A 26,423-nucleotide genomic window follows, 5' to 3' on the forward strand; every position below is an offset into this window, starting at 1 on the left:
ATTTTTGGTTAAGTCAAGCTTGTTCTTCATTCAGTGAAGAATGAATGAAGAACAAGCAGTGGGTCAAGTATCCAGAAGTATTACTCAAGGAAGACTTGCGATACTTCATAGTAAAATTTCTCAAGTAAAAGTACAAAGCACAACATAGTAAAACATATTCCTAAAAGTATACGTTTTTTAGCTAATTATTACCAACTCTGCTTTTGTATTAATTTTAAATATGACCTAAACAACAAAGTGACATTACACTGATAATCATCAAAATATGGTTTGACTTAATATTCACTTTTATGTGTTGTAAGCATCTGTCTGTGTAATTAATATGAGTTTCACTAAGTGATGAAGTTACCGCAAAAAAGAACCTTTAATGGTGTAACTTATAAAATGTGACTATGCGTCGAGATATTTGCACTAAATGCCTTTAAATTCATGTTTTGGATGGTTTAAAATAATTGAGGACAGGACAAACGGCATTCTTGCTGCTGCTCTTAAATATTTTGTGCAGCGTCCTCAACGTAATTTTGACAGCAATGAATAGTATTATCGGGGTTACATTTATATGATACAATTGCTTGCCATAATGATAGAGCAATTTTGAACCAAAGTTCTAGAATAATTACACCACTGGGTATCCCGTGTTCTCGTTTTCGTCCGCTGAAATCCCGGATTGGCTGTTGCCGCAGCGTCCCCCGTACGTGCCTCAGTGACGCCCCACGCTTTCTCTACCATGCGACGCGTCATGTCCGAGGAAAGATGGCGGAAGGCGGAGCGGCTGATCTGGATACCCAGAGAGGAGAGATTGCGGCGCTGCTGAAAACACAGTTACGGAAGGGAGACACTTGGTAAGACTTAAGTTAAATCCCATTTGGTGTTGCTGCGTGGCTGCCTGCAGGCCCGGCTGGGGCTGACAACGCCTCGAAGGGTGTGAGAAAGCGAACGGGCCGTGTTGACAGTGAGCTGAATCCAAGGGAGCTAACGGGAGCCTGGCTGGTACACTTAAATGAAGAACGACTAAACTCACGCGTAACTATTAAATGACGGACCAGTGTTGTCATGTTAAACGCTGAAAAAACACCCGTTTGTCTTATTTTGGTTAACACGTTCTCATACAGTTTAGACCCGGTTGCTTTTCTCCGGCTAAGTAGAAAGCTAATAGCTAATTGGTTAGCAACCGTCGTTCCGAGTGGTTTTTCAGTCAGAGGGTTCCTCAGACTACTTCAGCAGGGCGGAGTCGGAAAACAAGCACCTGTCAAAGTGTCGAAGCCAGCTGGCCAGGCTTGCAGCAACCTGAACTGAGACCTTTGTCAAAAAGGCTAATGCTACAATTTTTAAGCCTTTTAAGGAAGCTTTTATTTATTATTTGATATGGCAAAGACAGGAAACTTTCGACGCTCTCAATGGATTCTGCTTTCTATCCAGGTATCTTGTGGATAGTCGCTGGTTCAAACAGTGGAAGAAATATGTGGGATTCGACAGCTGGGATAAGTACCAGATGGGAGATCAGAATGTCTACCCAGGACCGGTGGACAACTCCGGTCTCCTCAAAGGTAACACACTCCGATTGTTCTCTAAAAGCTGCAACGTAAGAATATTTTCTGGTCGATCCTGATTTCGGGGTTTCCTTGAGGTCTGAGCTGCCATCTCCATATTTGACTAATTCAATTTCTTTTAAAGGTGCATAATAAAAATGTGCCTTATTGTAGTAATTAAAACCTGCATCAGTAAAGGAAGTACATGGTGTTGACTTATGTGTTTAAGAATAGTGGGAGTTTATAGTTGTTATACATTTTTTGAATGTATAACATCAGATACCAGTATCGTCATTCTGGAAATGCAGAGAACATTGTCTGAATCTTAAGTGTTTTTTCAGCGGTGGGTTTTTAGAAAACTCTCCAGCATGCCCTCTTTTCATTCCTTTCTTTCGCTGGATCTGTGATGTAAGGATCCCCCACTAAATGTGCTGTCTGTCTGCCGGTTTGTTACCTGCTAGATGGGGACGTGCTGGCAATCAAGGAGCACCTCATCGACGAACTCGACTACATCCTGGTCCCAACGGAGGGCTGGAACAAGCTTGTCAGCTGGTACGGGCTGACAGAAGGCCAGGAGCCAATCTCCCGCAAGGTAGACTTTCTGCCAGTTGCCTGAAAACCATGAAGGCTTGTGTGGTTCAGGAAAAAAGGTGCTTTCTAGCACAAAATGCAGTATTTTTTTTAGCAGGTTGTTAAAATGTCTTCTAAAAAAATCTTAAATATATTCTTTGTTTAGGGCTTCCTCCTTCAGATTATTTATTTTTTTTGGAAGTATACTGACCTCATTCATTTTGTTCTGTGTTGATTTCATCAGAATGGGATCGTACTAAAAGACGATGTGATGTGTACTTGGTACAGTGTTTAGAAGTGCTGAAGTTTTGCTTCCCATCTGGGTGTGAAAATAATTCACCTGCTGAAAAGACTGGAGTATGTTTTAAAAATGTAATGTACTGTAAATGTAAGTCTCAAGTGATTATGTTAATTCTCTGGAGCCACTTTTCATCTAAATCGTGAATTTAGTTCATAATGATATTGAAAGTGTTCAACTTGAAACTTGTAGAGCCACAGTTTGGCTTAAAGTTTAATGTATTCTGTTTTTAAATAGACACTCCTCTAAAGTATTTATTTTCCACCATCTCTTTAGTTTTGGATATATTTTCAATGCAATATAAAAAAACAAAACAATGAAGAGACGGAACAAAAGCTCTAATTCGACGTATGTGCATTGGTGTCTATGACATCACAAGAGACACTAAAGTCAGTCTTCTGGTACTTGTTCACATTATAGACAGAATATGAGTACACTCATTTTATTTTAGAAGTAAAAAAAAAAAAAAAAAAAAAAAAATCCAAAAACTTAAACGGACATAGAAAACTCTGAAAATGCTGTTATTGCCTTCTGTGATGTCATAAGAGGTATATGCTTGTGGAGGTTAGTTTTTGGAGCGTCCATTTTCTATTGATTATGCTTTTATAACGGAACAGCAAAACGTAGAAAAACTGACTCCATCACGTTGTGCTGTAGTTAAACTATATGTTAAGTGTCTCACAGAACAGCGTCATTAGTAGCTTTAATTGGAAAATATCAGTAAACACTAGATTGGTTGTAAATTGTGTTTTTTTGCACAAATCTTTACATCTATGTGAAGCTGTATGAGTTACAGTGACGTCATTTCTGCTGTTAAACGGTCAGCTGTAACAAGCATGTGTAGCATATTTGGTCATACGAATGGCATTCGGTAATGTTGGTGATAATTAGTATGTCCAGGGCTTCAGGAGGGAATGTAGAGGATCAAGTTGTTCCCTTTAAATCTGGCTAATCGTGGCATCATTACCCCCCACCCGGGTGAGGTCCTATCTGCTGTCACTTCTCTCATGTATTTTTCTCTTTCATTTTCTCTCCCCCGTCCATTGACCCTCCCCCTTTTCCCATGTATGCCACGGCTCATATCGGGTGGCCGCTGGGTTTCTATTTTCAGGCAACTGTTCTGGGTGACAGAAACGCTACATGGAGCGGGCTACAAGACACAACATGCAGGAGGTTCATCATTAGGTTTTTTTTCTCTCTCTCTCTCTTTCTCTGATTTCGTTTGGTTTGTTTACCTACATTGTTGGGAGAAGTAATCATAAGTGGGTGACAAAGTCTTGGGAGGGCCGTGGTCAGAGGTTTGGCTCTGCGGTCAGCTACGCAGTCCTCTACTGGTTTGACTGCCAACGCCGGTGGAGAGCTGCTGCGTCCTTGTTGTTCTTTTATGAAGTGGAGGAATGCCAGCTGAGGTCACACTGAGAGAAACCTTTCAAGAGGAGTGCAGAAGAGGCATAACCACTTCGAGGGGATGGGGGGTGTGGAGTGAAGGAGGGCGAGACAAGTTGTTTTGGCCGACCCAAGCTCCCAGACATACAGCGGTTGTATCCCGATTCAGTTCTCTAAAATATCTCTGGGTTTGTGGAGAGAACCCAAGCTGCGTGTTGCCGGCCCCAGTGACATTTGTGAACTTAGAACTGCGTGTGTTTATGCATGCATTTGTTAGAGAGGGGGCTCAGCGGTGAAATAAATAGGCTGGGACTCCTCAGCTGTTTCCGCGAGGTGCAGCTAAATTAAGCATTCGACTCTGATTCTGTCATAGCAATGATAGGTTTCAACCAGGGCAGCAGATTTTGCTTCATTGTGCAAGACGAGCTGCTTGAGAGACAAAAACCCCCCCCACAAACTTATGTGTGTTCAGTTTAACGGAGAAATCCTAGTTCTTAACCCAGCGGTCTAGATGGGAACAAATAGGATGCTGGATTTGTTGCAAAAACAGAAGAAAAAGTTTCCAGTCTTCTGGGTATAATCATGTGTTTGTGTTTTGTTTGTTTGCAGGTGGTGGAACAGGGTATGTTCGTGAAGCACTGCAAAGTGGAGGTGTACTTGACAGAGCTGAAGCTTTGTGAAGACAGCAACATGGACAACGTGATCACCAGACGTTTCAGTAAAGCCGACACAATAGGTACGCATCAGGATCCTCCGGGTCACTATTACACTGAATTTCAGCTTCTTTGAATGTGTTTTGACAGCATCTTGCAGAGGTGTAACTACTGAACCTTCTGACGTTTTGTCTTCTTACTTCAGATTTCTGTGCATATTTTCAGTTATTTTGAAGTGGAAGGAATTTTTTTTTTTTTTTTTATCATTTTTTACAAATTGAAGTCATGTTAATGTAACTAGTATTCTGTCCTGAATGGTTTGCAGAACAGGTTTGAGGGTTTGTTTCCACCATCCAAGCTTTGATTCCTCTTTGCAAAGCAGCTCAAAAGCTCAGTCAGATTATATGGAGAGCTTCGTTTCTAGACTGGCCACAGATTCTAAGTGGGTTTTAGCCTGGACTTTGACTAGGCCGGCGGTTTTCAAAGTGTGAGGCGCGCCTCCCCTGGGGGGCGCCAGAGCACTTTAGGGGAGGCGCGGTGCGAGGGAAAAAATAAACCGGAAAAGCTATCTGCTTGCTGTCTACTGACGTGAGAGAAATGTCTTTTACGCACACGATCAACTCTGTGGATTTAGGAAAAAGTTGGTACTGTGGGGTGCGCGTGTGGAGCGGGGATCAGTGGAAAAGTTTCCCCCCTTAGAGGATGTTTTGGCCAGTGACGTCAGTAACGTTATTGACGTCGGACCACTTTTTTCAGTAACGAGTAATCTAACGCGTTGCTATTTCAAATCCAGTAGTCAGACTACAGTTACTTATCAAAATCATTTTTGCGTTACTGCGTTACTATCTTCTTTTGTAATTTAATTTAATCGTATTTCCTCTACTCGTCTTGTCAAGTGACCGACGTCTCTATGCAACAGAAATGTAAACAATGGAGGGAGATGCGCATTTTGTCGGTGGAAAAACTGGAACTATTTTGAGTTTCTGTCGCCAAGTCCGATTATTACAAGCGGCTTTGGGTTTCATTTTTTTAAAGTCGCTTGAAAATTTAATGAGTTGCTGGTTGCGCCTTTTTGGGCTCGTTTTTGAACGTGAAGTTACTCATTTGGGCTTAGAAATAAGCAGAGACTCATAATAAATCCCAGAATTTGTCCGTCATTAAGGGAGTCTTACTCAGTCTCTCCTTGTTCATCATTTCCAGGATGATCCGTCCCGCTGTGTCTTTGTTAATGTCAAGTTACTTTGTTACCTCTGAATGACGTCGAGTTTTGCGTTGCGCTCCAGAAAACTGCAAACATCGAGACCAATATGAACAGCGCAATAAACGTGAAAACAGCCACGAATGAACGTGTCCGTAGTTGCCAATAATTATAATGGCAAGTTAGCACCGTTATAATTATTAATATTACGGTAAGTGTCACAAATCTGTGCAACCATCTGAGCTGTGGAGCTTCAGGAGGAGCTCTGTGCGCTGCGCTGACACCAAACGCAGGGCCGTAACAGAATCTGGAGGCTGGGGGGAGGGGGGCTTTAAAATCCTACTTAGAGTTTTCCGACAACAGTGGACCACACAAATTACTCACTTTTTTTGTACAATCTCCTCTTCAGTTCAACCTTATAAGTGGAGACACATTGTTGATGTTACCATTATAAAATAGCTGATAATTAAGTATTGGCAGGAGGCGGAGCGTTGTTGTTAGCAGCTGCTGAAAGTAACTAAAAGGTTACTTTTAATGTAACTTAGTTACTTGCAAGTCAAGTAGTCAGTAATCTAACTAAGTTACTTTTTCAAGGAGTAATCAGTAGTCCGATTATAGTTACTTTTTCAAAGGGGGGGGGGGGGGGCAGGCATTGTGCTCCTTGGAGGGGGGCTCACCCTTTCATACTTTGAAAACCCCTGGACTAGGCCATTGAAATATATACACAGATTTGAACCCCTGCATTGTTGCCGTGGCTGACGCTTTTCTGACCCCACTGAAGTAAAGCATCCTCAGTATGCTGCTGCCACCACCATGTCTTACAATGGGAATGTTTGGGCTGTTGTCAGTTTTGACAAACTGAATAATTCAAAGGGTATGAATACTTCTGCAAGCTGCCATGTATGTTCCAACACATTTCTTTTCAGTTGTGCTCCACATCATGGATTGTAATTTATTCAAATTTGGGTTTTGACAGGGCCACTTTAGCACATAGATATACTTTCATCTGTTTTGCTAGGTTTTTTTTGTGTCTTTTTCAAATCAAAGTCATCTGAAAATGGTGGCCAGATGTTGTTTTTTTTTTGTTTGTTTTTTGTATTTTTATTTGGAGGGGGTTCTTTCTGAACATTTTCAGAGCTCATCAGTTTGAATCACTCATAACAGTCCCAGTGGTTATCCTGTCTGGAGTATGAGCAGCTCCAATAATCACTTTGCTCAGGGTGAAGTTGTTAAAGAGGCGGCGGTGGCGATCCTCAGAGTTTCTCCTGAAGCCCATCTTAACCTATTTGGATTGTAACAGTCTCATAATAAAATTTTCATGTAAAACACTTTTCTTTCTTACAAAACTCAAACATAAAGGTGGGTATTTTTGCAATGCTGACTGAGCTGAGCACATTTTCAATAAAACGATGTTTGAATGCAACGGCAGATAAAGCACTTGTTCCAGCATATAATAAACTCACACATTTCAAACATCAAGATTTTGGCAGCTAATTAAACCAAACCAGCTCTGACCAACTTCTCTTTGATATTTATTGTTTATATGTGCACATTTCTGAAAATGTGTTTGAATCATCAGTTGACAAACAGGTGCAAATAGACCCGAATATATGTTTAGGTAGTTTATTAAACTACAAAATGCAACTAGGTTTCTAAAGTGGTTGGATTTTGGAGTTCTTTCTATGTGGGTCATCTGTGGACACTAACTTACATTTTTACAAAATGCTCTTCTAGATAACAAAACTTTGAATTATGGCAATAAGCAACATTCTAGTTAAGTTTACTTGCTGTGCTTCAATGTTTCAATGTTTCCAGTATTAATCTGTTGGGTTTTAGAGTATTTATCAAAAAAACCCAACAACAAATAGCACCTTAGTTTGAGTACTACTTTAGTTTTCAGAATTATATGGTCAAATAAGAACCCAACTGGGATCCTTTAACATCCAAAAACATTTGTGATGCTGCAGACATGATAGAGAAGGAGATGCGGAAACTGTTCAGCATCCCTGATGAGAAGGAGACGAGGCTGTGGAACAGGTACATGAGCAACACCTTCGAGCCGCTCAACAAGCCTGACAGCACCATCCAAGACGCCGGCCTCTATCAAGGACAGGTAGGAGTTTCTGCATTGTACTAGAGACTGGGGATGTATGTACCGATCCACTCTTTTCACTTCCGATACCGATATGTGAGGTTTAGTATCGGTCCGATACAGAAAAACAGTGCTGAGTTGACTGAAAACGTATCTTTTTCTTTTAAATACAGACATAAATGTACTGCATTACAAATTTATTTGGTAACTCTGCAGCCGTGCAGCACATTTAAATACACAAGATTGGTCAGACATGTAAAAACAGCACAACTTTAATGCAATTATGAGCATAACAGCAGATGTAAAATAAATGACAAAGAAATTGAAACTGACAAAGGTTGACTACCGTAGTGTTAACTGCAACAAACATTTTTTCAAGTGGTTCAAAAAGTGCAATGAGGGATTCTAAATATAATTTATAAGAAATAATAAAGCATAGCATCGCTCAGAGCAGAGAGCATAGAAATATACTGACTAGATCTGCCCTTGTGGCCTGGGCACAGTGTCACCAATACCTGATCTAGAATTTTTTTCAATATTGGGACTGATACAGATATTAATATTGGATCAGTGCCTTTCTGCTAGAAACTTCCCACAGTTTGCTGTAGAGTGGTTTTAAGATCATTTTGCAGCATTTACTAGTGGAATAAGGTCATTTTAATGTTTACAGGTAGACGCATAGTTTGAATGAGCACTTTGTAGATCTCAGATTGGAAGCTTCTAGTTTAACATCAGAGTAGATTGGTCTAGAATGCAAAAGGCAGTTTTTCAAAGGATGACGGGATTAAGAGAAAAAAGCTTTCCAAACCAACCAAGCACTGCGTGAATTTTTGATGTTGAGTTTTGAAATTCCTGAGATGAACCACAAGGTTGGTTCAACTTTATTAGCCACAAATGGTGGGCAATATGGACTTGGGATTTTATTGCAAAAATTTTGTGGTACTCCTCTGGAATTCTAAAAATTAGAATTAAAAAACTTTTCCTACTTTTTTTTTTGTTTGTTTTAGATGAGTCTATGGCAGTGAATTCAATGCAGCTCTTGAAAAACCTTCCCAATCACAGGCTTCCTTTTTGAATTTATTGCAGCTTTTGTGGAGAAAATTATGTTGCGAAAATGCCTTTATTTTTGTTTTTTGTTTTTCTTTAACATCATTGATAGAAATTCATCAAGACACTAATAAATCAAAATTCTCATCAGGTCAGGTTAAGAAATTTTTCACTATAAATGATAATTGATACAATTAAGTGCCAGCCACGCCCATTTCTGATTTCTGCTTGAAATAAATCCTGCCTGGCAACAAGAAATAGGCTAAAAAAACAAAACACAACACAAAAGTAAGAAATCTGTGTGGAGTCCTTTAGACATGGCGCCATATGTCTTTCTTTGCTTACAACGGATAGACATCCTGAGCTTAACAGCAGGTAGTTAAACATTTAGTACCGTCAAACCAACAGACCTTTTCTTCTTTTTCTTCGTCTCCCACAGGTGCTCGTAATAGAGCAGAAGAACCAGGATGGCACGTGGCCCCGAGGCTCCATGGCGTCCAAGTGAGTAAAGGACACAAACCTCTGCTTTTTTTTTTTTTTTTTTTAGTGAATATTTCAGCAAAAACAGATTGCTGTTACCTGCACATTGCAGTGCAGGTAACAGCAGATTAAGTGTTATTGAACGGCCTGTTTGCAGCCAGTTTGAAGGATGAAAAGCAGGTTACATAATATAAAATGGCCTCATCCTTGCTATTCTCTCCTGCTTTACGAAGCTTTCAGCTCTAAGTTGTTCACCTAATGCCACTGCACCATCTTCCAAAGTTTCCCTGCCTCCCTTTGCTTGACCTTTTGTTGCTGACATTCCCCCTCTGCTTCCAATTCATTCCAGTTTAATTTGATTGAGGCGCGCACACCTTCTTCTTCTGCTCTAACTCATGATCTATTCTTTTATCTTTTGAAGGTCATCTGGCGCTTCCAATCTCTCTGCTTTGCCAAAGATCTCGCCTTCATCTCTCACAAACAATCATAACAGCAGCTTCAACAGCAGGAAGTAAGGCATAGTTGCGGGTTGAATAGCTGGGAGGGGTGTGAGGGTGGGTGGGGTTTTTGGGTGTTTGGATGTCGAACCTGCTGCGGTTCTCTATTCTGCCTTGCTGTAAAATCTCCTCTACAAAACGATCCCTAAACGTTACATTACAGAGGAATTTCAGAATGCTGCGAATCATAAAACCTGGTGACACTGGAGTAAAGTTGATGGAACCAAAATAAAGGGAGACTACACCCAAATATCTGAGCGAAATCTTCCGACGTACAGCTTTTTGGTTGAGAAGCTGGACACAGTTGGAGGTTCCAGTGAGACGATGTTCACAAACACACATCAGTTATAGTTTATGATTGGATACGGCAGCCTGATCCTAAACTCCATCTAAGCCTGTTGCATTAAGAGTTCAGTCATTTCATCACATGATACATTAAGATGTGCTTGATCATTTTAATTGTGATGATTAATATTTTTTTTGAACTGCAATTTAGCTTATGGCGGCTTCATGATTTTATTTGCTTCAGATTGTGTATGGATTTTATTTCCGTTTTATTGTCGTTTTATTTTGGATATTTAAAGCAAATTTAGTTTCAGTGTGAAGTTTATTTTCCTTTGAGAGGGCCAACCTGCATTATTAAGCCATTATTAATATATTGCCATTTATTCCAGTTATTGCTGGAAGAAATTTTCATCTAGCAAAAGTTGTTATTGTGACAGGCGTAACTCTACCGGCGCTCAAACTTGAAACCAGAAAATTTTCGCCATAAACCCTTTGATTCGTTTCAGATGCATGTTTTGTTTTTCATTCCACTTTGGAAACAAAGAGAAGTCCAGGTGCTTCATTATAAACTTTTATATATTAAAATGTATTTGTGGCCACCATGTGAGTGTATGTAAACTTCTGACCTGCTTTGCAGATTAGCTCCAAATCGGCAACCAGAGGCTGAATGAGCTGTTTGCCAGAGCTTTTTGACCTTTGACCTGACCCATGTGACATGTACTGCACATTTCAGGGCGTGTTTGTATCTGTGCTTCTGCTTGGCAGGTAGAAACGCATAAAAACTCTCAGAAGAGATCAATAGTGATAAACGGAGAAGGTTTTTGTTATGCTCCGTACTTAGACGGTGGCCATAAATCGTCCTGTTTCAGCTCTGCATTGTGTGCATCCGAAGCTGCGTTTTTTTTTTTTTTTGTCTGCTTGCCGTTAAAGACACAAACGGGATGACTTGGAGAAATCGGATCTTCGCTCTCAGCAGCTCTCCTATCCCTGATTCACTCCAGTCAGCGCTGTGGTTTCCTCTTAATTATGCATGCGGCCTCTATTTTTCATATCAAGCGCTCCCGTGCTGCGCGTTATCCGTCTCCCTGACTTTGCGGTCGTCCGCGCGGTTCCTGCTCAAGTCTCGGCAGCAAGTTTCTCCCCCACCTCCCCACGCCACCTCCGCCCCTCTCTACCTCCTCCTTTCGGTGTCTTTACCGCACCTTCTGCAGTCTCGCCGACCTTCAGCCCGCATTTTTCATCCGCTCGGTCTTCTCGTCGTCAGAGTTTGCTCTCGCATACTGATCGGGCAGTTTGGGGATTCATTTAGCGGCCTTTTTTTTTATTTTTATAACTCCTCACACAAACATGACAGAAACGGAAGGGATTTGGAAGGACAGAGTGGGGGAATTGAATTGAAAAAACCACCATCAGATATTTTTCAGAGAGCAATATAGCAGAAGAGAGTGAGACTGCAGCCTCAGCTGAATGCAGTGAATCAGCTGCTTCCCTCCTTGCTCATCTCGTTTCTCTTCCATCAGCCCCTCTCTCCCTCCCCACCTCCCTCCGTCTTCCTCTCTCCCGTACACCCCCGTGCTTCGGTAGCAGTCCTGAGCATCCTTGCTGCTGTTGCTGCTATAAATATCTGCGGGGACCCGTAGAGCAGCAGAAGGGAGGAGCGGTGGACAGGACAGAGCCAGGAAGAGCCGAGGTACAGAGGACAACAAGACAAGGGCACGCGCGCAGCAAACAGAAGACTCGATCAGTTCAGAGGAATAGCATCAACGTTTGGAGTCGACAGCAGAAGGAAGTAGCAGGACTTCACCTTCCCGTGGTTATAAAAACCTCGACTCGCATGGTTTTCTTTATATTTCTTTTGGACTCGAGCCGATTTGTTTCCATGCTGACATGTGGGCCGGCACGGGCTGGGGAGGGGCTGAGATGTCATGCTCCTGTGTTGCTGGTGGTGCCTGAGGTCTGAGGCGGTGGAGCTGGACAGCCGGAGGGTGGACCACCGCGTTCTAACTTGCGAAGCCCCGTCGTCCACCACCATCACGACAGCGTCGTTCGGTCAGTGGGAGCCGGAGACGTCTCACGTTGCGCTGCCCGCCTCCCAGAGGTCTGCTGATCGCTGCGGTTCAAAGGCTCTGCTTGAAAGTTTAACTTTTTTTTGTTGTTGTTGTTGTTGTTGTTGTTGTGTACTTTCAGGGAAGCTTGTAGGGCAGGACGTTTTCATAAAAATGTCAAACACTGCAGTACTAAAAGTAAAACTTTTTTTTTTTTCTTAGTGAACTAAAATAGTGAATATAATTGTATCTGTGGTGTTTTGCAAAAAAAAAAAACAAAAAAAAAAAAACGCAAAAACATAAAGTTCAATGTAATTTATTGGCAAAACGTGATGGAAAAACATTGCAAGGCACTACATTTATTTAAAAAAAAAAGAGGAAAATCTGAAAAGTGTGGCATGCATTTATATCCAATAAAACCTACTTTCGCTGTGACTATCCATATGTTTCCGGATAGGCTTATACCAGCCACTCGCAAAGGTTTTCAAGCATATATGCTTTGACTAGGCCATTCTGACATTCTTGCTTTTGATTAAACAATTTCAAGGCTTTCTTCTGGGATCACCCAACTTCCTCTAAAAAGCATCCCCACAGCATGGCACTGCCACTACCTTCTTGGTTGTGCTATTAGATTGTATTTAATAGGGCCGAATCCGGAAGCAGTACGTAGAAAGTTGTGGTTTTTAACATTGAACAAAAAAAGCAAAAATATTCAAGGGGTTTAAATGATCAGGAAAGTCGCTAAATCGTACAGAAGTTTTTTAAATGTCTTTTGAACTTGGTGTGATGGGTATCTGCATGTTTTTACACTTCAGTGTTAAGAACTCCAGCTACGGTCTGCCCTCCTCGTACCCAACCTACAGCAACAGCTATGATTACTCGGAACAGAGCCGGCAGAGTGAGCGCTCGGGCCTCTGTGGGCTCTCCAACCTGGGAAACACCTGCTTCATGAACTCTGCAGTGCAGGTATCGGCCATCGGTCGCCTCTCGCAGCCACGTCTTTGTCCGGAGTTTCTCATTTCCTGCTCCTCCCACACAGTGTTTAAGCAATATCACCCCCCTGACGGAGTACTTCCTTAAAGACAAGTACAGAGACGAGCTGAACGAAGACAACCCCCTGGGCATGAAGGGGGAGATCGCCAGAGCCTACGCTGAGCTCATCAAGCAGCTGTGGTCGGGCAAATACAGCTACGTCACCCCGAGACCCTTCAAGGTAAACCGCCTTGAGATAGCTAGCTCACCTAGCGTCTCTGGTATTATATTAGCAAGTGAAAACTGACCAAACCCAGAGCAAATTATTTTAGTCTAGAAGTTACTCTTTGTTTCTTTTTCAGACCCAAGTGGGGCGCTTTGCCCCGCAGTTCTCAGGCTACCAGCAGCAGGACTCTCATGAGCTCCTAGCCTTCCTCCTGGACGGCCTTCACGAGGACCTCAACCGCATCCGGAAGAAACCCTACATCCAGCTCAAGGACGCCAACGGACGGCCGGACAAGGTCGGATTTCGCAAACGGTGCATTTTCCCAAATCTTTGATGCAGACAATTATTCGACCTACGATGACTTGTCGATTAGCGGTTTACTAGGTTTAATTGAATTTCAGTCGATTAACTACAAACGTCTGCTTAGACCTAGTTTTACCGTTGTAGTGTGTCCACCATCCAGCAGAGGGCGCCGCTAGTCACACTTAAAGCAGCTGATACAGAATTAAAGATGGCAGAGCCGTACCAGAACAGGAAAGAAAAAACGGAAAAGTGGAGGGCATAACTGAGAAAAATTGTAACATGAGGGAGGAAAAAAAACAAACATACCAATTAGTCCGTCTGATTTTGAATGCTGTTGAGTGAACAAACTTCATGGAGCGAAGTTTTAACATTCCTTCAAGAGCAACTATGGACTACTTCTATATGAACATTTCTCTGTTAATGTGGAATAAAGCAGTTCTAATCTTTTTTTTTTTTTTTATTCAGCAATCTAATGGGTTTCTGTTTTGTAATATTTCATTAATAGGTTTAAGTTTTCAGTTCATTTGGTAGGCTGACAAAAATATTAAAATTGAGTGATGTTTTTTTTGTTATTATTATTTAATGCAGGTTTTATACAAATAGCTGCTTAACAGTTAGTCATTAGTCGTCCGATAAGCTCGACCGACTTTAGATTAAAAGATGAATCGGTAACTTGTTTTCCTAATTCAGATTTTTAGAGGAATATCCTCACATTCCGGCTTAAAATTCCAGGTGGTGGCCGAGGAAGCGTGGGAGAACCACATTAAGAGGAACGACTCCATCATCGTGGACATCTTCCACGGCCTCTTCAAGTCGACTTTGGTTTGTCCTGTGTGCGCCAAGGTCTCCGTGACCTTTGACCCGTTCTGCTACTTGACCCTGCCGCTTCCCATGAAGAAAGAGCGGAGTCTGGAGGTGTACCTCGTCAGACTGGACCCAGTTGCTAAACCTACGCAGGTAGCAGAACACGGACGCTGAACGCTGCGTCGTGACACCATGCAGCGATGCGGAGCTCTGACCCCGTGCTCCTTGCTTTTCAGTACAAGCTGACCGTGCCAAAGGTCGGCTACATCTCTGACCTCTGTACCTCCCTCTCCTGCCTGTCCGCCGTGCCTGCTGAGAAGGTATGGACGTCATTGTCAGCTGTTTTCTGAGCAGTTAAAACATGGTAAATGTCATCTTTACTTACGTTAATAAATCAATCAATTATCGGTAATCAGTCCGATTTGGGAAGCATCCCAAACATCAGTTCATCAGACTTTTTTTTTTTTTTTTTTTTACCCAATTAATCAATAAAAGTCCCATCAAATTTTTATTTTTTTTTTTGTTTAAAAAACATTAGGCACATTCTGCAGATATTTTTGTCTTATTTTATATGGTATTAGAAATACTTTAAAAGATTTTTAAAAAGTAACTGAATTATTTGTTGGTTTGCAAAAGAAAATAAACATTTGATGAATATGCATTAGCAGCATATTCATCAAATATTACACTCGATGCATCTGCAGCTAAAAAATCTGTGTGAAAAGCTCACCGAATTCTGCTCGACTTAACATCAACAAATAGAGCTATTTGTTGATTCTTTTTTTAAATTAACTGTTTAATAATTGAATAGCAAAAGGTGCTTAATTAGAGATATTTTTTTACAGTATTTGAAGCAAAAACTAGGCCACTTGAGGAGTTATGGGTTGAATGCACATATTCTTCGTACAGTTTAGTCTTAGTTGATGCTCTAGGTTGTTGTTTCTTCAGCAAGTTCTTTTTTTTGAGTTTGTTTGCTCCAGTTAACGATTACTGGATTACTAAATTAGTTGACAATTATGCCAATAATCAATTCATCTTGATTAATATGGTTAATTGTTTCAGGTCTAATTGTTTTCTTGTAGATGGCAAGAAAGGATGAGGAGTAAAAAGTAAAACCATTTGTCAACTCTGTTGCTCAACCCACCAAAACATTTTCCATTTAAAGATGCAAACAGATTTGTACAAATTTTACTTTCTGGGCTTTTTCTAGCTAAAAATCCGAAATAAAATTGATAGAATAGCCTCAGTTGTTTTCATAACTTTACATTTTGCTTGCGTTCTTATCTGAATATGAATGTTTAATGAACGTAATGGTGGCAGTAATCACTTGTATCGACTCGCTACTGCGATAGTCACACAACATGCTAATTTCAAGGCGTGTTAAAGTTTTAGAAGTGTTGGCTTCAAAAATCATTTTAATAAAATAAAAATAGGAGCTTTATATGTCTGCATGCTCTCGATCACGTTGCTGCTTTTGTGTTTTTGTCCCTCAGATGATTGTAACCGACATCTACAACCACCGTTTCCACCGGATCTTTGCCACTAACGAAAACCTCAGCAGCATCATGGAGCGGGACGATATTTACGTGTTAGTGTCGCGTTAACAAACGTACCTACATTCATGTTACTAACCTTCCCTCGTTCAAACACACGGGACAAACCAAATATTTTTTTGCTTATAATACAGCTTTAAAACATTGACTGTGTGTGATTTGAGGACTTCCTCTCCTCCCTGTAGCTTCGAGGTTGCAGTGAACAGGGTAGAAGACGCCGATCACGTAGTAATCCCCGTGCACTTGAGGGAAAAATACAAGCAGTCGGGCTACAACCACACCAGCACGCCGCTGTTCGGACTGCCCTTCCTTATTGCCGTCCCGAGAACACTAAGCGAAGACAAACTCTACAACATGCTCCTCTCTCGCCTCTGGTAGGTTTTCAGATGAGCGAGCGCACGTGATAATCAGGATGGGACCCAAATGATTGCAAACCCATCCGCTTCTTCTCTGCTTGCAGCCGGTTCATACGATCTCCCGTAGAGGCAGACGAGGAGGACGGCGAAGAGACTCAACCGCCCACACAGCACACTATCAACGGAAATGCCACTAACGGACTGCTAGAGGAGGGCTCGCCAAGTGAGTTTATCTGTACAGCACATTTCAGCAAGAAGGCACGTCAAAGCTTTACATCATGAAAACATCATACAGCCGTCGGTTATGAAAGAAGCAATAAATGTTACGTTTTATCAAATCCCATCATCAAAATTGTCAAGCGAGTGCACCTCAAATATGTTGATCAGTCTAATACTTACGGCTAATCAAAGGCAGGTTTTTTAGCATTGGTTTAAGGGAACTCGGGGTTTTGGCCGTTTTGCACTTTGCTGGGAGTTTGTTCCAGATTTGAGGTGCACAGAAGCTGAGTGCTGCTTCTCCTTGTTTGGTTCTGTAGAGATCGGTAAGATTGATACCTCAACAGCTAGTATGCTGTTCAGTGATTTATAAACTGACAAAAATATTTCAAAGTCTATATCCTGGGCTACAGGCAGCCATTTTAAGGACTTAAGAAGTGGAGTGTTGTGCTCTACCTTCCTGGATTTGTTATGAGTCATAGGAGGCCGACTTTGTAACCATCTGTATATAATTCTGAAGGTTCAGGTCTAAGTCCATCACTACACCTAGATTTTGGGTCTAATCACCAGTTTCTAACTGCAGTGCCTGAAGCTTTGCGATGACTCTAGATTGTTCTCGTTTCTGTCCAAAGATAATTAACTTCAGTTCTGTGTCGGCTCAAAAAAGCAAACTGATTCAAAACGTTATATCCCCCTTTCCAGGCGAGATGGAGACAGACGAGCAGGACGACGAGTCGAGCCAGGATCAGGAGCTGCCGTCTGAGAACGAGAACAGCCAGTCGGAAGATTCTGTGGGAGGCGACAACGAGCTGGAGAACGGCGTGGTCGCGCCGCAGCTCTCCACTAAGGGCCAGCAAACGGCCGGCCTCAACAGAAAGAGGCTTTTCACATTCCAGTTCAACAACATGGGAAAAACGGACTTCTCTCTCATCAAGGAGGACACCAAGCTGATCCGCTTTGACGAGGGCCATCTCAGACTGAGCGGTAGGAAACGGCCCAGAGTTTATTTGAGAGACTTTCTCGATGAGATCTGGTTTTTACATCTTCATCTATTTTCAGACCGCTCATACCTGTCTTTGGACTGGGAACCAGAAATCAAGAAAAAGTATTTTGACGAGAGTGTTGTTGAGGTAAAGCTTTTTTTAATTTTTTTAAGCTCAATCAAAATGAAAGCGTAAAAGTCTTTTTGTCTAGTTCCTCCTGCAAATCTTGTAGTACACTTGAAATAATGCAAAACTTACCTAGAAGTAGCGTAGCGTTTCAGTAAGATATAGGAGTTTGTTTTAAGTCAATAATTCCTTAATAATAATTATTAGAAAAACACTAGTTTCACTTAAAACATGGGAAAATATCTTATTTAAATAAGAAAAAAATCTGCCAGTGGAACTAATACTTTTTTAAATCAATATTGGTGCTGGAACTTACATCTGTTTGATAATCGATTATTCAATTGATTATTCTGACTATTAATCAGATAAAAAATATGGCACTTTTGACATATTTTTCATTAAGTTGCTTAACCCTTCTTTATACAACATTTAATCACCTAGAATGCAAAATCATGTCATTTCTTTAGTAAATCTGAACTAAAGCTAAAACTACCACTCTTGAGGATTTCAGGCTAAAGCATGTTTATAGACAAAGGTGTTCAAAATATATGTATTTTTTTTGTGCAGTTTGTCTTAATATGTTTTTTGTTAGTGACTAATCGATTCCTAAATTAGTTGATGATCATTTTAATAATTGATTGTCACGATGAACACAATCAATCGTTGCAGCCCTTATCAATATTAATGAGTCATTGACGTAAACAAGCTCCTATGCCGAAAAGGAGTTTGTTTGAAGTTTTCTAAGATATTTGTAATAGAAAGTAGATAAAAAAAACAACAACTTTGTAGGATTTTGTGGGTTGTTTTTTTTTTTGCATTGTGAAGACAGTTTGTACTTTGAAGGTCTTTAAAGAAACATGCAGACTAGCTTTTCTAACCAGCGTGTGCTGACTTGTCGTCACATCTCGCTACTCCACCAGCCACCTCCAGTGCAGGCAAATTAAATTTAAAGCCCAGTGCACAAAGTGTCTTATGTAATCAGAATCGGTTCCTCCAGCGGCGTGCAGCGAAACACGCAAGCTGTCTTCAGCTTTCTGTTGCTGCTCAGGCTGACTCCAGCATTACTGGCTGATTTAACGCCTGATGCGTCTTCATATCATCTCTAACAGGTTTCAGTGGAAGGGGAATGTAGTGCGGATGTTTCTCTAGTGCTAAATCTTTATGCTTATGAATGTAATTGTGGATCTGTGCAGGACTATGACAAGCACGAGAGCATGGAGTACAAGCCTCAGAAGAAAGCCTTCTTCAAGTTGAAGGACTGCATCGAGCTTTTCACTACCAAGGAGAAACTGGGAGCGGAGGATCCCTGGTGAGAAGAGAAACCGTGAAACTGATCACTTGTAAACCAGCTTCAGTTTTACGTTGCTTGCAGTTCGCTTTGGCAGAGATTCAGGAGCAAACATAAATATGTAATATTCTGTTTACTAGTTTTTACCTCATTTCATACAAGTAAACAAACCACATTGTATTCATCAACTAAACCATTGGTCGTCTTTTTTTTTTTTTTCTTCCTCATATTTTTGGTGATTAGTGGAAATGTATAAGTATGATTTTCAGCTTTGTTGCTTATTATTTACTGCAGATTTCGTGTTGCCCCCTATTTCCATTAATTGTGGTTCTGAACTGTGGACAAACGACAACAAATGGGTGAAAAATGACTAAAAACCTAAGTGACTTCATGCTGGTAGATGATATTTTTTGGGTCAGAAAAGCACATTTCTAAAAGCAGATGATTGAAAATCATTTTAAATCAATGTTCGATTCTACCCAGAACTCCTCCAGTGGCAGCTTGATCCAGTTCAGATTTACTAAAGGAATTCTATCTTATTGCATTTTAGGCAATAAAGTGTTTTTCTTATTTAAAGATTTTTTTTTCTTCTATTTTTGTGTTTTAATGTTTTTTTAACATTGTATGAAAAGGCTTATGTGATGTCTGTAGAATGTGCCATTTTTTTATTCTCTTAATTGTCAGAATAATTGATCAATTGATTACTAAAATAATTTAGTTGCGCCCCTATTTGTAATGCATTGTTTTAGGACCAACACAGAGTCATCTGGCTTTAGACCTGCTGATGTGAAGACCTAACTATTACAGCACTATAGTTTGCATAAGTAAAAAGTCAAAAAAATATATATATTTTTATTATTGTGTAATATTATATAATTGGTATATATATGAATACCAATTACTGAATGAAAAAACGAGCCAGCAACAAATTAACGTTCATCTTTAAATTGACCCCATTTTCTTTTGCACCTCTGTGTTTCCGTAACGGCCCAGAAACCGCTTGGTGACCTTTGCCCCGATGTTACAGGTACTGTCCAAACTGCAAGCAGCATCAGCAGGCCACCAAGAAGCTGGACTTGTGGTCTCTGCCGCCTGTCCTCGTGGTCCATCTGAAGCGCTTCTCTTACAGTCGCTACATGAGGGACAAGCTGGACTCGCTGGTCGACTTCCCACTCAGGTACACACACACACACACACACACACACATCCAGTTCTGCCCCCGTTTAATATGATACTATTTCTAGATGATGTTTCTTTTTGTTTTGGACCTACACGATAATAAATGACACCTCCAGAAGCTGCTCTGTTTTCCCTTGTGAGTCACCAGTTGAAACTGTTTGTTTGCTGTTTTTTTATTTTTTTATTTTCAGAGATCTGGACATGTCAGAGTTCCTGATCAACCCCAACGCCGGGCCCTGTCGCTATGACCTCATCGCCGTGTCCAACCACTATGGCGGGATGGGAGGCGGCCATTGTAAGACTTTAACCCAGTTTTCTGTTTGAATTCCTTTACATTAATTACATATATATATTACCATTTTAAATTTATAGATTTCTAGTTTATTTTATAACATAACTCATTTAAGCAGTGGTGGAGAAAGTACTCAAACAATGTACTTAAGTCGAAGTACAAATACACAGACAAAAATGTACTCTAGTAAAAGTAAAAGTGCCACATTGAGATTTTTACTAGAGTAAAAAAGTACTGGCTTTTAAAAATACTTGAGTATTAAAAGTACAAGAACTTGCTGAACGCAATACCTAATCGCTAATCCAATGTCTTTAAGTGTACCTGTCGTATTTAATTTCAGCAATACATTTAATGAACAATGCCACAGATAAAGTATGTTTTTATTGTGCTTACTCTCTGTGACAGTTTAAACCTAGACTTATATATAATTACTACTACAATGTAAGAGCCGTTCAGAAGAATCGGATCATTCAGGAATATATACAGCAGACTTTTGGTCACAGTGTTGTCCCATATATGCGACGCCTCAATCAACACTTCCACACAATAATTAAGCGCATGACTGACAACTTTTTCATCACAGATGCACCATATGTGTCTCTGTACAACTAGCTTTGCTAACATCCGGTCCACTTAGCTTACCTTTCTTTAAGCTTGCTTTCCAAGTGACGCTAAAAGTCGGACGAAGTTTCCACCGTCTGTGAAAGTGAAGCGCTGCTGATTTTACATGTCGCCAAATCTTATAATTTATGTAGCGAAATTCTATTACCGACAATTAGACAGACATCATCTTCCGCTTACAGAAAACCACTTTGCATGTCTTGGAGCGCTGCGTGCAGTGAAAGGAGGAAACGATGGGTAACAACAGACACACATAATTAGTAGGTCACGTTATTGCTTGGATTTTACCGCGCCTTGTTAAGTCCCTGAACTTCACATTTTAACAAAAAAACCGCAATGTGACTTGCATGTAACAAATAACGCGCCGTTTTTGTAGAAATGTAGTGAAGTAGAAAGTAGAGATACTTACTGTAAAATGTAGTGGAGTAAAAGTCGAAAGTATCCAAGATAAAATCTACTTAAGTAAAGTACAAATACATGAAAATTGTACTTAAGTACAATTTTGTACAATTTTACAATTTTAAGCAGGTTTAAAAGCAATGGTGGGAAGTATCAAAGTACTTGTACTTTGATACTTCCCACCATTGCTTTTAAACCTGCTTAAAATTAATTTATGTTTTTGTAATCTAGAAAAAGAGCAAGATCTCTCTTTATTTGCAAATGCGCTGTAGTAGTTTTTGTTTTATTTAATATTGTTACACTTTTTAATGCAATACTAAACAGTCTCTTCTAATCATTTTTGACTACCACTTGGATTGTGTGTGAAGATGTTTGTGCCAATTTAGGCAGTTCCTAGACATGAATTATAGATATATATATATATTACTGCCAGATTAAACATGATGAAAATGTTGGTTTATGAACACAATAATTTATGTGTAATTGAATCCCTACAGATGGATTGTTTTATTAAAAACTCTTGAAACGTTCTCCACTTGAAGGTGTTAGGAATATGTTTACTTCTTAAACATGAATTTTAAAAAAATCCTAGTGAGAAACAGTAAAAGTGAATTGGGGAAAAATCCTAGTGCATTTAAAAAGATCCAAACTCTGGGTGTAGAAAAAAGAAAAGTTGGAGGTCTCACTTCTTTATCTGAAAGCAAGAAACAAAATCTGGAAAGAAATAAAAAAACATTTTCTATTTAATTGATGACCTTTCTTTTTGTTTGGTGCATCTCACAATTTGAGTCTTAGTTCAAGTCATTGACCTCATCTGGGTTTTTTCTTATTTAATTTAGTGGAATATTACCGAATAAATCCTCATTTCAAGGTTTCTGCATTTATTTGTGGACAACGCAGTCCAGATTTCTTCGTATTGTACATTTCAACAAATTAAGAGTTTTTTCCACATCTCAGAAAAATTTGGAAACTGCTCTTAACTGTGTCGTTTTGTGTAATCTGGAAAATAAAACAAGTCAAACCAGGCAAAAGTTTTAGTATCTAGTAATATTATTCCGTTGTAATGTAAGATTAGCTCTTCTTCCCAGACACTGCATATGCCAAGAACAAAGAAGATGGGAAGTGGTACAACTTCGATGACAGTAGTGTGTCTCCTGCCAGCGAAGACCAAATAGTGGTGAGTGTCCACATAAAAATGTGGAAACGATTTACAGTTGAAACCTGATATTTTCGTTCACTTAATAAAAAAAACGTCCACCCTTTTTATTCCCCCTTGAAGTTAAATTAGACCAAACGTCTATTGTTCTAGCGTAGATCGAATCGTCCATTTGATTTGAGTTATTTGAGTTATGTCTATTTGCTAAATTCCAGAAAGCTTGGCGCAAACATATTTTAGAGATTTTGATTTTTCTAACTAACTTTGTGTTTAATCACGTTAATTGAGCAAGAAGGTAATTTACCTGAACACGAGTTATTGGTATTGTTTCAATTACTGAATAATACTGAATAATATCATTTACTTATTGATATGTGTAGTTAAAATTAAGGATTACTAAAATTGGGGGGGGGGTTTTAAAGGAAAAGTTTGACAGCTTACTTTAAAATGTTGAATGCTATGAACATTGCACTGATCAAAATATCATATGAAAATGGAAAGAGAATGATAACATGGTCATCCACCTAAACTAGGTGGAAAAGAGCATCAATCAGAGAAGCAGCCAATTTGTGTTTTATGTCTTACCTCATTTCTGCCACTAGGTGTCACTCTGCATACAGGCAGGAACGTTTTCACTGTGGAATAATATAATGTTGGTTATTTTTGGCATAAAACTGGACCATAAAAAAAAACAAAGAGGAGTTTTTGTGCACAAAATGTTGCTAACCTATGAGGCAGATTATAGAAACTTCTTTTCTAGGAAAAAGCTAAAGATTTTTCTTGTCTTTTTCATTTTTAGCATTCTTGTTAACTTTCCCCTGTTCTGTGTTTGTGTAGTCCAAAGCTGGCTATGTGTTGTTCTACCAGCGCCAGGACACTGTTAAAGGCACAGGCTACTTTGCTCTCGACCGCGAGGAGGAGGAGGAGGAGGAGGAGGAGGAAGAGGAAGGTGAGGATGATGAGGAGAACGAAGCGGAAGAGCTGGTAGAAAGAAGGACTGTCTCGTCTTCTCAGGGTGCCTGCGCCGCTGCGCAAAGCGACGAGGAGGAAGAGCCAGTCCAGAACAAGGGCAGTAAAAATGACATCAACCAGGAGGAAGAGGAAGAAGAGGAGGAACAGGTATCCAATCGAGACATTACCATGAAAACCAACTGAGGTAAATGCCTACAGGAACAAGTGGAGAGAGAGAGAGAAAGGAATCTGTCCATCAAAAAGCCATATGGACGCATGGCGTGGCAGCGGGCGCCGCCGCTCCTGCCCGACGGCGCGGACTCAGCCGCCAGGACGACGACTGTTCGGTGGGGGGGGACGGGGCGGGGAGCGGAGCTGCCTCGGTACGCAACTCTAAGAAATCAGGACCCTCATGTGGGTGAATCACTGTGTGTGTGCGTGTGTGTGTGTCTTTTTGAGCGAGTGTGTCGCCACGTTAACTCATTAAACATCTGCTGTGTGAACAGAACAAAGTGAGACCGATGACGGCGCCAGCTAGAGGCACCGCGCTCTGAATCTCCGCTTTTCTTTTTTTAATCATTTGAGCAGTGAATTGTTTTGCATATCGTATTAGTATTATTTCAATTTTGTAAATATTTTAAAACACTGAACTGCATTGAGTTTTCGCGATGCGCTGAAACAGTTTTGAACTTGCACAAACACAACCCCTCCCATTTCCTGGTAACGCCAGACAAACTGCAGCAGGTGCTTTTAGCGAATCGACTCTCTGGTCTATAATCCAGGCTCTACGTAGACAAGCGACGCCCATAGTTGTATTCCTCATCGTGATTGGCTGAATTTTAACTCCAAAAACGTGTTAAGAGATGAAGCAGCCTGTGTTAGCCAATCCTGTGCATTCTTCTGCAGTAAACGTGCTAGAAAGAAAGTTCTACACTGCCAATCTTCTCGTTAATGTATCTATCTGAAGCTTTAGTCCTTTTCTATATTCTCCCGTCTTCATCTTCAAGGTGTGCCGGGACTAAGAACCACAGACGCACCGATCACAATTTTTCGGCCCATTTCCGATATTTTTTTCCCAAAGCTTTAGCCTGCTTCGACGTGATTCTGGCTGATTTTAAATATTTTAAGATTCAGAATATTTCCTTCCTTCCATCCTGTCATGAGCAAACGCTAATTATCGAGCAGAGGTGACGTCACACCGTGTGTGAGAGCAGGCGCTGTAAAACAAGGCTTTACTCGTTTAAAACGGGACGAAATGATCGCACGGTTGACATTTTAAACCGTCTTTAGCCTTATTTATATTAGCAGTTAGCACGGCTAGCGCTCCCTGTGTATTCCCTATAGATTGTGGATGTGTAACAAACTAACTTTATTCCTGTTATCTTCGTCTTTGTCACACATCCGTTTGCTCCCTCTTAACTTTAAACAACCTAACTAACACTACTAAAGAATAACTTCACATTATGTGTTTACTGACCAAAAGAAAAGGTAACATTTCTTATTTTGTTGTTTTGCTACCAAGTTCTAAGGAATCGGTGCTGAATAATCGTCCGATTCCTGCGTTCATCCATTTTTTTTCTCGCAGACGTTTGATGCATCGTCCATCGTTGAAATCACCTCGGCCTTAACTTTGAAATGTGAAACCAGTCGCCTTGTTGTTCGCACGACGACCCCCCCCTCCTCAACCACCACTTCTCACGTCAAAAACGTCGCGTGACGAATGTCCGTTCCGTTCTTGCTTGCTGCCGTGTCGCGTCCGCATCGCCTCAGAGTCTCGTCTTTTTAACCCACAAGAGGGCCAGAATGTACCGTGAACTGAATGAACAAAGACCACACGTAAGTGAATGATGCCTTTCGGTTTACGAATTTTCCCCCACGTTATTTTTTTTCCCGGCCCTCTCTTGTGCTTTCTGTTAACAGGTTCACCGCCTTTGATGCTGGCTGTATGAATTTCTGGGAAAATATTATATTTCTCTGCGCGCGCGCGTGTGTGTGTGTGTGTGTGTATGTATGTGTGTGCTTCTTTGATTTGAAGCAGGGAAACAGGGGAGGTGGGCGGGTGGGTGGGTTGGTGGGAATCAACCGAAAACAGTGGGGTGAGTCGGCCTAACCCACCTTTCGGCTTGTAGGACCATGACGCAGTGGAATTATATCGTGGCAGGATAATCGTCCATCCGTGTGAATCCTTTTGAAGCCGTTCTTTGCGACGCGAGTGCTTTGTTGCAGACAACATCCACACACACCTGTTCTTGCCTCAGAGTAGAAGACCACGCCTTTACGAGCATTTTTGTGCTTCGGCTTCAACGGGCCGCCTCGTGTTTTTTTTTTTTGTGGCTTTTTTTTTTTTGCCTTTAGGACGACTCACCCCATCCGGACTGATGGCTTCAATAGGCTTATATGATATTGTACAGAAGAGTTCACTCTGTGAGTGCACATTTGATAAAGTTTATTTATTTATATGTAAGCATTTAATAATGAACAGACAATATATTTAAAACCTTGGCAAGACCCGGATGAGTCGGGGCATTCAGTTATACAATAGTTTGCAAACTCTTGTCCAGGGAGGGAATATTTTTTTTTAAAATGATTTTTTTTTTATTGATTTTTTTTTCGCTGTTGTTTTTTGGGAGTTTTTTGTTTTGTTTTGTAAAAATAATTCAGATGTTCTTGCATGATGATGTATGGAGGTTTCCAGGTTTGGCTGCACTTGAGTTCACTTGGGTTTACATTTGAATTGTGCATGTGTATTTATACACAATCTACAATAAAGTTGTGTAAAGCGTCCCGCGTGTCCTGCATAAATGTGTATTTACATGTACCAATCATTGGTGTGGATGCTGCATTTGTTTTGGGGCGTTTATTGATTTATTTGTACATTTTTTTTTCACGTTGAAGAGAAGAATTGGTTTCTCACAAGA

The 26,423-nt window shown here is 40.6% G+C and overlaps 1 protein-coding gene across 4 annotated transcripts; it reads left to right on the top strand.

Moving 5' to 3' along the window:
* The first annotated feature begins 682 nt into the window (after positions 1 to 682).
* Positions 683 to 26,289, top strand: LOC122826457 (ubiquitin carboxyl-terminal hydrolase 15-like). 4 transcript variants are annotated; one of them, XM_044108337.1, is made up of 23 exons: positions 683 to 842; positions 1,420 to 1,547; positions 1,991 to 2,121; positions 4,393 to 4,519; positions 7,602 to 7,747; positions 9,213 to 9,274; positions 9,675 to 9,764; positions 12,896 to 13,046; positions 13,120 to 13,293; positions 13,415 to 13,573; positions 14,314 to 14,538; positions 14,622 to 14,705; positions 15,879 to 15,973; positions 16,124 to 16,312; positions 16,399 to 16,517; positions 17,213 to 17,494; positions 17,570 to 17,640; positions 18,813 to 18,928; positions 19,935 to 20,084; positions 20,278 to 20,381; positions 22,487 to 22,575; positions 23,392 to 23,503; positions 23,569 to 26,289. In XM_044108337.1, exons 1-23 carry the CDS (start codon positions 754 to 756, stop codon positions 23,628 to 23,630), a joined length of 2,955 nt encoding a protein of 984 aa, XP_043964272.1. In that variant the 5' UTR covers positions 683 to 753; the 3' UTR covers positions 23,631 to 26,289. The 4 variants fall into 4 exon arrangements, with proteins under 4 accessions (XP_043964272.1, XP_043964270.1, XP_043964273.1 ...); XM_044108335.1 differs by having other exon boundaries at positions 23,392 to 26,289; XM_044108338.1 differs by lacking the exon at positions 23,569 to 26,289 and having other exon boundaries at positions 22,474 to 22,575.
* Positions 26,290 to 26,423: the final 134 nt, after the last annotated feature.

Source organism: Gambusia affinis, linkage group LG23, assembly GCF_019740435.1.
Source record: "Gambusia affinis linkage group LG23, SWU_Gaff_1.0, whole genome shotgun sequence".
Lineage (NCBI taxonomy): Eukaryota > Metazoa > Chordata > Actinopteri > Cyprinodontiformes > Poeciliidae > Gambusia > Gambusia affinis.